The sequence below is a fragment of the Oncorhynchus gorbuscha genome, linkage group LG04, assembly GCF_021184085.1.
Source record: "Oncorhynchus gorbuscha isolate QuinsamMale2020 ecotype Even-year linkage group LG04, OgorEven_v1.0, whole genome shotgun sequence".
Lineage (NCBI taxonomy): Eukaryota > Metazoa > Chordata > Actinopteri > Salmoniformes > Salmonidae > Oncorhynchus > Oncorhynchus gorbuscha.
The window spans coordinates 37,001,584-37,011,601 of record NC_060176.1 but is presented as its reverse complement, the minus strand read 5'-3'; the positions used below and the strand labels follow the sequence as shown (position 1 = coordinate 37,011,601).

The following is a 10,018-nucleotide window of genomic DNA, read 5'->3' as shown; positions in this document are numbered from 1 at the left end:
TGGACTGATCATGTCAACATCATACTTTCAAAATCTTAGCTAGCAGTCATCATGAAATAAGTCAACAATCTACTGGCAAATCCATTTTAATTCTTGTTATGTAAATATAATTAATTAAGAGAAATAATAGATAAAATATATTGGTGCTAATCATCCATTGGACATAAATATTCCACAACAAGTTGTAAATTGCAAATTCAACAATGAGTGGTTTCAAAGGAATCAGTCGCTAACTGCAAGCATTGCAAAGCAATCACTAGCTTGCTATTCAGTGGAGTGGGTGTGGAGTTTCAAGTCTGGGTCTCTTTTCCAAGTTTAAAATGATAAACATTCAACATTGGCCATGCTGTCAATCCAGCATGATTTCTGCTGCACTCAAAACAACTTAACTCAGACTGGAAAATCTGACATCAGTGAGTTCAAGACAACTGGGAACTCAGGAAAAAACGAGCTCCAACTAGGAAAATAAGTTTTGAATGGTTATCCAACAACGGAATTGTAAGTCGGGAACTTGGGATTCTTTCTAGAGCTACGACCTGAAGATCATCATCATGATATGACCTTGTTTTTTTTCAGAGTTTCCAGTTGTCTAGAAAGCACCATAAATCCAGAAAATGCCAGACTGATGGCAAAATTTGCCCACGAAGGACTGCAGTGCCACCTTCCTGTTCAAGTGAGCACATCACAACAAGGTGAGTCCAAAAATGTTTGGTATGCTGCTGAATAAATGATGTAATATGCCAAGGAGATATGTATATGGTAGCTAAGAAAGTAATACTAAGTGTCTGTTGTGTAGTAAGCTGTTAGTAGCCCATGTGCCTCATCCTTATAATTTGGTATATTTTCACCTCTTAATTTCACTCAGTGTTCTGACTTATTGGTGCACATGTAGCCTATTACCTGTTGTAGAGAAATGTAATTGAATATTGTACTTGAGCTTATATGCCCCTTTTATTTATCCTTGACACGTCCTGACCATAGAGAGTCCTTATTTTCTATGGTGGAGTAGGTCAGGGTGTGACTGGGGGGTTAGTCTAGTTTATTTTTTCTATGTGGCGTTCTAGTTTTGTTTTTCTATGTTGGTGATTTTGTATGATTCCCAATTAGAGGCAGCTGGTAATCATTGTCTCTAACTGGGGATCATATTTAGATAGCCTTTTTTTCCACCTGTGGGTTGTGGGATATTGTATTTTGAGTAAGTGGATGTAGCACCGGTTCGTTGTTCTTTTATGGTTTATTGTTTTTGTTAAGTTCCACTATTAATAAATTATGTGGAACTCAACATTCGCTGCGCCTTGGTCCGTTTCTACAAATGATCGTGACAATCCTACCATTCTGACTTGGTGTACAGGGAGAATACTGTAAGAATGGCCCATGTTCTGAATTCTGTCGCTGTACATTTCAAAAGTGCTGAACAAATAGTTATATTGACTATGTAGTGTCCTAGCTCTATATATATTTTTTAAAGTCAGTAAATGAGGCTGAATGAACTGTTTCGCTGCCAGACAAGGCTTCGCTGATAGCCAGGTCTAGCAATAGTAAGGTGTTGGGACAGCTATAGGCTCTAACAGTTTGTGGGCACCATTTGTCACAGTTATAGTGCAATTAATGTATCGTTCAGTGTTGGTATTGTTTAGTGGCTTTGCTGGCATGCACCCCCAAAAATGTTTTTTGTTTGCTCCACCAAGAATTTGTCATAGCACCAGAGGGCGGCAGAGACCGTCCTAGAGAACTTTTATTGGACTCAGGTGTCTTATTATTTCATGATTGTCTCCCTGTTACAAGAGGTGTGATTTCTGTGGTCATCTGCAGATGCTTGAATTGTTTACCGTGTGCAATTGGTTCCTGAGTGAGTAGTCAAGACTTAGTGGTGGTTTTTCCAAGTGTACTGTGATCCTGCGTCTACCGTATCACAGTAAAGTATTATGTTTATCCTTTAACCACTGATTCCTTGTCTGGTCTCTTCGCTGCACCTGGGTCCAACCTTACCACGTCACAGATTTACATGCTAAAATCACCACTGATTTATAGAGTTAGAGGCTAATGCAGTTTCTACATTATGATGCATTTACATGACACTTCAATGTTCTATGGCAGCCATGGTAGCTCCCCATTAACATTACATGGAGAATATAAACATTTTAAAAAACGATACAACTGAATGTATAGACTGAGCATTATGATGCATTTACACAGAGGAAGAGGCGGTGCGAGATGTTTCACTCGCGCCAAAATATGTCTAAAACAAGCACAATGCATTTCTATTTCTTATTTTGGTCACACAGTTACAGTCAACAATGCTCTGGATATCATGAAACCAGATCTGCTAGGGCAAGTAAAATGGTCAGAGTGAGGTGTTTTCTCATTTGTGTCTGGAAGTAGCTAGCCAATGTTAGCTAGTTAGCTTGGGTGTTTCACTGACGTTGTGAGGTCAGAACGCTCTACTCCTCGGCCAGAGCATCCAGTGTGCGTTCGAAACACTCTGAATTTTTTGAAAGGACAACCTAACAACACCTAGAGCGCACTCTGGCACTCCGGAGTGAATTTACGAACACACCCCTTGTCTTTTGCCTTCCCTCCTTTGGGACAATGACTATCATTGTTAGGGTGGAGACATGAGCATCTCATTTTATACAGATTTCTGATTTACATGACGCTATAACATTCCATGTTAGCCATGTTAACTACCCATGAACATTTAATGGGGAATATTGAAACAATGTCCTCTAACTGAATGTCTAGAATTAGAACAATATTAAACATTCTAAAAGTTGGCCAGGTGCAGCATTCAAAACAACTGGGAACTTGGAAATATCAGACTTCAGTGTGTTCAAGACAACTGGGAATTTGGGAAAACAACTTGATCTGGCTTTGAGAAATTGTTTTGAACGGTCATCCAACTCAGAATTCCAACTCGGGAACTCTTTAGGCTCATTCTAGAACTCCGACTTTCTGTCCTGAAGATCACTGATGTCATGATTTGACCTTGTGTTTTTCAGAGTTCCCAGGTGTCACAATTCTACATATATGACTCTGACCACATATGTTATGGTGCTTTCAAGACAACTGGGACATCTGGAGAGAAAACAAGGTCAAATCATGACATCCATGCTCTTCAGGTCGGAATGTTGGCACTCTAGAAAGATGAGTTTCCAACTTGGAATTCCGAGTTTTTCCCAGTTGGGGCTAATTTTTTTCAGGGTTTCCGAATTGTCTGGAATTCACTGAAGTCAGAAGTCATAGATTTCCCAGTTGCGACTTGTTTTGATTGGATATTATAGCAATCTGTCAGTCGATGATGTAGCACTGTCGCATCGCCTTTGCTGTGGAATGTAGCCATAAGTATGGTTCTATACCTATGGGTACACCCAGAGCCATATATAACATTTTCTTAATATATGGCTCTGGGTACTCCTAAAGTTGTGAATTTATAGAAAATTAATTAACATAGTGGTGAACTATGATTTATATACATTTGTCATCTTTTTTTATTGGTGTGTTGTGGTTCTGGTATTTGGTCTCCCAATGACCATGTTATTACAGTACCATGAGAGAGAAATATATATTCAATTTAAATATGTTTATTAAAAAGAGCACATAAGAATTTTAAATGTTTGCATGTATCAATGAATATGTGCAACATCAACAGAGCCAAATATATACATTGATAAATAAGTATAAATTACTGAATTATAGATATATTAATAAATAGTAGAACAATAATGACTTCGCTTTCGTTTTAAGCATATTTTGATTATATCAGGGGCGCTTACCACAATATTGACTAGGTCAATACACCCCAATGGTAACATGCTGTACTCAGTACATACTCTAAACCTCATGAAATTCTTGTGTCTTACAAGCAATACACTTAAATCTGTTGATGTGCGTGCACCCACAGTGGCAACCCACTCCTGATCACAGAGGGCCAATAGAATCACATGAATTGTAGAGGATCTCTATTGGAGGCCTTGGCCTGACTGGTGTTGTGTCAGTGTTTGCGGCCATCTTAGTTGTGGCGCTGGATGGTGAAGGTGGTAAGGCGGTTGGGGGCTGCCTTCTGACACATGTCCACCGGTTTGGTGTAGTCCTGCTGCATGTCCGTGCTGATGAACCAGTTCCTGAACCTGGCAGACTCCAGGGTACTGATGTCAACCCCGGTGTTCCGTCTGTAGAAAAGGAAACGCACCATGTCGCTCTGCTGGCTGATGGACTTCAGCTGCTCCTTGTCCGCAACCTCCTGAGGAGAGAGAGAGAGGATCAGGAGTTAAACTCAGAGGTCACCACCAGGAGTGAATATAAATGTTTCTCTGGCTATTGGTTTAAGGATGTGGCTGTTGGAACAAAACCTGTCCACACTGTGGCTCCCCAGTACCAGGGTTGGCCACCCCTGGCCTAGCTATCGAGTCGTATTTAACTACACTGCAACTATCTCCTACATTCCACATATACAGTGCCTTGCGAAAGTATTCGGCCCCCTTGAACTTTGCGACCTTTTGCCACATTTCAGGCTTCAAACATACGGAGACTTGATTACACACAGGTGGATTGTATTTATCATCATTAGTCATTTAGGTCAACATTGGATCATTCAGAGATCCTCACTGAACTTCTGGAGAGAGTTTGCTGCACTGAAAGTAAAGGGGCTGAATCATTTTGCACGCCCAATTTTTCAGTTTTTGATTTGTTAAAGTTTGAAATATCCAATAAATGTCATTCCACTTCATCATTGTGTCCCACTTGTTGTTGATTCTTCACAAAAAAATACAGTTTTATATCTTTATGTTTGAAGCCTGAAATGTGGCAAAAGGTCGCAAAGTTCAAGGGGGCCGAATACTTTCGCAAGGCACTGTAATACTATGGGGTGCCATTTGTAAGGCTGAACGGTCAATTTTTCTAGGCAAAAAGTTTTTCCCCCAAAATGTAGTTCTCTTTATTCAGAAGTAGTAGTACTAACTCAGTATTTATCCAGTCATATTATTCAGTAGTAGTATTATGCATTATTATTATTATTCAGTTCTAGTATTATTTATTCAGTAGTAGTTTTCATTCAATAGTAGTATTCATTTAGTAGTTGTGGTATTTACCTCAAGGTGCAGGGTGGGCCTGCCTCCCGATTTGGAGCAGGACAGGTAGAGGTTGGATCCCTTTATGCCTAGGGCTACAGGTCTGGCTTCAGTCTCAACGGGGACAGGCGTGACGTACGAAGACAGGTTCAAATGCACTGGGACAGAGGAGAGGAGAAGAGAGTCAGTCAGCATCATTCATCAGAACTCAACTGTGAATTAAAATCATCTTATTTAATTAGTTCATATATTTAGCATGGGATAAGGCCACACAGAGGGCCAAAAATGATTACAGACAGCTGTGATAATCTGAAGTACCCAAATGGGCCACTAGATGTCTTGTGATATCTTACACAAAATCCTTGAAATTTGGGACTGAGCCTCAGTTGTTAACATACCTTTGTGGTAGCTGCTGCCTCCCTGGAGCATCATGGCGTGCAGCTCCATAGCCTCATTCATCAAGACCCAGCACTTGTTCTCAGAGTCAGTGACGCTACACTCATACTGTGATGTACTGCTGAACCCTGCTGCCCTCCTCCTCGTTGAGGGTGCCGACTCCAACTCCAACACTATATGTTCTGTTGAGAAGAGAGAAAAGGATGTAGGAGATGAGTGAATGGTTGTATGAATACACTTGATTGAGCTCCCGAGTTGCACAGCGGTCTAGGGCACTGCATCTCAGTGCTAGAGGCATCACTAGACACCCTGGTTCAATTCCAGGCTATATCTTAACCAGCTGTGGTTGGGAGTCCCATAGGGCGGCGCACAATTGGCCCAGCGTCGTCCAGGTTTGTCCGGTGTAGGCCGTCATTGTAAATAACAATTTGTTCTTAACTGACTTGCCTAGTTAAATAAAGGTTAAATGTCAAAAATTATAATTTAATTCCATCCCTACTGGTCTATGGGCTCTGTTAAGATATCCACACTACAGTAGCATACCACTTTTAATGAAGCAATGTGTTGGGCATGCATTTTAAATGGTATTCTATAGTGTGATGTTTGCAATGTCTGGGATCAGGCTAGCCCCTTATAGGGTGCTCCTCCAGTCCATTGTCTTTGACCTTGCTCCCTACCTTCCACAGCACTCTCCAGTAAGAAGTTGAGCAGGTCCTTGTCCTTGAACTCGGTTCCCATGGTAACCCCCTCGCCACCCTTTAACCTCTCCATGGCGATGATGAGGTTGGCAATGTGGCGCATGGTGATGGGGTGATGGGATACCTCCAGATCCAGACCCTGAGGCAGCTTGGAGCTCCATGCTGTGCTTTCAGAGGTGTTCTGCACAGGACACACACAGGGGAAGAGGAAATATTACATTATATGTTGTATCAGTGTATAATTGTTTTGGGGGGCTTTAACATTTCCTGTATAATTAAATTTGAATGTTTTATGTCCAACTGTATGTCTTGTCCTTGTAGGAGCTGGGGACTCACCTTTATTAAACTGTAGTTTGACTCAAAATCCATGTCTGTGTAGTTAGATCTGGAAAATAAAAGCATCCCTTTGTAAAGCTCTGTCCTGTCCATAATATATTGGCATCATGCTTAATCAGTTGCTTAAAGATGCTGAAGAGTTGAAAGCTCATTCAGATCTGATGTTAACAGTAAATACATATACAGTTCAGTCTAAATAAACATTTTAAATATGAGTTATAACTAACACTATATAGCAATAAATAATGCTACCACAATTAGCTGTATAATACATGGCCATCAATACAGTAGAAGTATTATTGCAAACATGAGTAAAGACAGAATATAAAGTTAATTTACCTTAATGAGTTGTTTTGAAGTTTGTAGGTAGGTAGCAGTGTCTTGTTAGTCCTTAGTTCTTGTGAATCCTAAATTGTTCTCTGAACCAATGTTTTCTGACTACATGTTGTGAGCTGTATGTCCTATATACACCCTGGGCACACACTGGGAATTTCCCTCTACACACAGGAGGAAGTGGGATGGTTTTACCAGACCAGCTAGCACATTGTATTGTTTAAAGGGACAATCCGCAATTCAAACGATAAACAAAGCGTCCTCCCGCCCGTTTCATTAAAAATCTGAGGGATGAGGCTGGAGAAATGTAACCACTCTCAAATTCAGAGACAGAGCTATGAATGCAATTACTGACTATCCACAATATTTTAAAAAATTACAGTTTTAACCATGTTTTGAAGCTATATAGTGTTTGTTTATATGTTCTGTTTACAAACATTGTAGTGAAACCAGCTATGTTTTGGGTTCTGATGGGGTACTATAGATATGCTGAAATATGCTCGTGAGACATTTATAAATTCAAGAATCAATGTGTATGCCTAAATGTCATTAAATTATTCCAAAAAGGAATGTAACATCTGCAGATTGCCCCTTTAATGATGTTGGTGATGAAATACTGGACAGTTTGACGTACAGTATTACACTCATATGTTAAATTCTGGCTTGTGTACATGCTCGTTACCGACGTGCCACTTATTGTATTGATTTATCTTCTTCTGGTTGATGTCATGTGCCTGTTTGTCTGATACTGATGTGTTGAGGCTGCTGTCGTGCTTCAGGTCTCTCAAAGAAATATGTTTTTTAACTCAATGGGACTGTTTAAATAAAGGTTCAATAGAAATGTTTTAAAACAGGATACTAATGCATTTGCCTTTTTTCCCTGTTGATAGAGGAAGTGCATTGTAATAGTGCCAATATACTTTATTAAAGACATTCGTGTGTTTTCATGACTTCAAATCTCAATATAACTAAATGAATAGAAGATAAACCATTGTTCATGTCAACACTAAGAAAGATGAGTCCGATTAAGCAACTTAACACCTGACTTTATAATAAAATGTATTATAATACTACCTTGTAATTTTACTTGTAAATTACTTTTCATACATTACGGTTAAAGTGCAAAGAATGGTCTATAGTTGAAATGACTGTGATATCATATGTTGTTGTTTTTCCCTACTCAATTTAGTTACAAGCACTGACTGACTGTAAAATACATGTAGCTCTGGATAAAAGCCTCTGCTAAATGACAAAAAATGTCATGTATATCTAAATACAAATACAATATTTACTGTATGTTTAAATCCATCTTCCTAAAGGACTAGGAAACTAAACTTCATTTCTAAAGTTGTCTGAGGTCATAATAATAAATGGAGAGTATGCTGAATCCTGTTGTTCCCTCAGGTGAAATACTAGAAGTTTTTGTTCTTTTCTATCATTTCCTAATCTTGTCATTTCTGCTTATGTCAAGCATGCTTAAATGTAATGAATTTTCAGATGTAAATTCCTTAATCCCGGCTCATCATATTGTGAAGTAACAAGGGACTTCCTCTACTATTTCCCCACTTCCTGAAGTACTGTAGTTGTCACGAGAGGTTAGAAAAATAGACCACAATCTGCCAGGACAACAGACAGACAGAATCTTGGACTGTGTCCAGCTACCTACTACCATATTAGCATATCTTTGCCAGTCATTGTTAGAACCCATTGAGTGAATCTCCCAAATTCACTAAAATATCAGGAATATTTGTATAATATCTGAATTGGAAACATGCTCAAAAAGTATTCTTCTAATGTATTGTGTTTGGCTCACTAACGTTTCACCTGTATAGAATATCCATTGGACATAACGAAGAAAGTTGTGTAACAGTATATCAATCCTTATCACCCCTGTAGGCTGTATGAAACCTACCAAGGTATAACTATCTGGCGTGTGTCTGAAATTGTTACCTATTCCCTACATAGTAGACTACTTTTGACCAGATAAGTAAAATATGGACCCTGGTCTAAAGTAGTGCAATATATAGAGAAATGGGATACTTTCCAGACACAGACAGTGTCTTTTTGGTTATGGATCTCACAAAACCGGTTTACCAATGGATTTCCCAGTGATTCAACATGTTTAGAAAGCTGTCGAGGATTTCTCAAGATGATATTTGACACCCCCCCACTTCCGCTCTTAAAATCTTTGAATTTCACTTCCAGATTCACACTCATGGTATAGGTTTAGGCCTACGCCATTTCTGACCACAAAAACTAAAATGTCACCATTTATTGTCACACAATGCCACCTCATTCATGTTTGAAATAAAATAGAATAAGTATGTTTTATTTGACTGGCTTAAATACAGTTGAAGTGAGAAGTTTACATACACCTTAGCCAAATACATTTAAACTAAGTTTTTCACAATTCCTGACATCTAATCCTTGTAAAGAATTCCCTGTCTTAGGCCAGTTAGGATCACCACTTTATATTAAGAATGTGAAATGTCAGAATAATAGTAGAGAGAATTATTTATTTCAGCTTTAATTTCTCTCATCACATGCCCAGTGTGTCAGAAGTTTACATACACTCAATTATTATTTGGCAGCATTAACTTTTAAAGTGCTTAAACACGTTTTGGGTAGCCTTCCACAAGCTTCCCACAATAAGTTGGGTGAATTTTGGCCCATTCCTCCTGACAGAGCTGGTGTAAAGGAGTCAGGTTTGTAGGCCTCCTTACTCGCACACGCTTTTTCAGTTCTGCCCACACATTTTCTATAGGATTGAGGTCAGGGCTTTGTGATGGCCACTCCAATACCTCGACTTTGTTGTCCTTAAGCCATTTTGCCACAACTGTGGAAGTATGCTTGGGGTCATTGTCCATTTGGAAGACCCATTTTCGACCATGCTTTTACCTTCCTGACTGAAGTCTTGAGATGTTGCTTCAATATATCCACATAATTTTGCTTCCTCATGATGCCATCTATTTTGTGAAGTGCACCAGTCCCTCTTGCAGCAAAGCACCCCCACATTATGATGCTGCCACCCCCGTGCTTCCCGGTTGGGATGGTGTTCTTCAGCTTGCAAGCTTCCCCCTTTTTCCTCCAAACTTAACGATGGTCATTATGGCCCAACAGTTCTATTTTTGTTTCATCAGACCAGAGGACATTTCTCGAAAAAGTACAATCTTTGTCCCCATGTGCAGT

General features: G+C 39.4%; 1 protein-coding gene across 2 annotated transcripts; it reads right to left on the bottom strand.

Moving 5' to 3' along the window:
- Positions 1–3,569: 3,569 nt before the first annotated feature.
- Positions 3,570–9,266, bottom strand: LOC124034025 (interleukin-1 beta). 2 transcript variants are annotated; one of them, XM_046346659.1, is made up of 6 exons: positions 6,836–9,266; positions 6,497–6,545; positions 6,140–6,341; positions 5,465–5,644; positions 5,088–5,224; positions 3,570–4,240 (listed from the first exon to the last, which is right to left on the bottom strand). In XM_046346659.1, the coding sequence occupies exons 2-6, from the start codon at positions 6,527–6,529 to the stop codon at positions 4,010–4,012; spliced, it is 783 nt and encodes a 260-aa protein (XP_046202615.1). In that variant the 5' UTR covers positions 6,530–6,545; positions 6,836–9,266; the 3' UTR covers positions 3,570–4,009. The 2 variants fall into 2 exon arrangements, with proteins under 2 accessions (XP_046202615.1, XP_046202614.1); XM_046346658.1 differs by having other exon boundaries at positions 6,497–9,266.
- Positions 9,267–10,018: the final 752 nt, after the last annotated feature.

Coding starts and splice junctions, on each gene's coding strand:
- LOC124034025 (XM_046346658.1), bottom strand. CDS start 6,589: ATGGACAGGACAGAGCTTTACAAAGGGATGCTTTTATTTTCCAGATCT. Junction 6,342..6,496: donor CAAACTACAGTTTAATAAAG/GTGAGTCCCCAG, acceptor TGTCCTGTGCAG/AACACCTCTGAAAGCACAGC. Junction 5,225..5,464: donor AGGCAGCAGCTACCACAAAG/GTATGTTAACAA, acceptor CCTCTGTCCCAG/TGCATTTGAACCTGTCTTCG.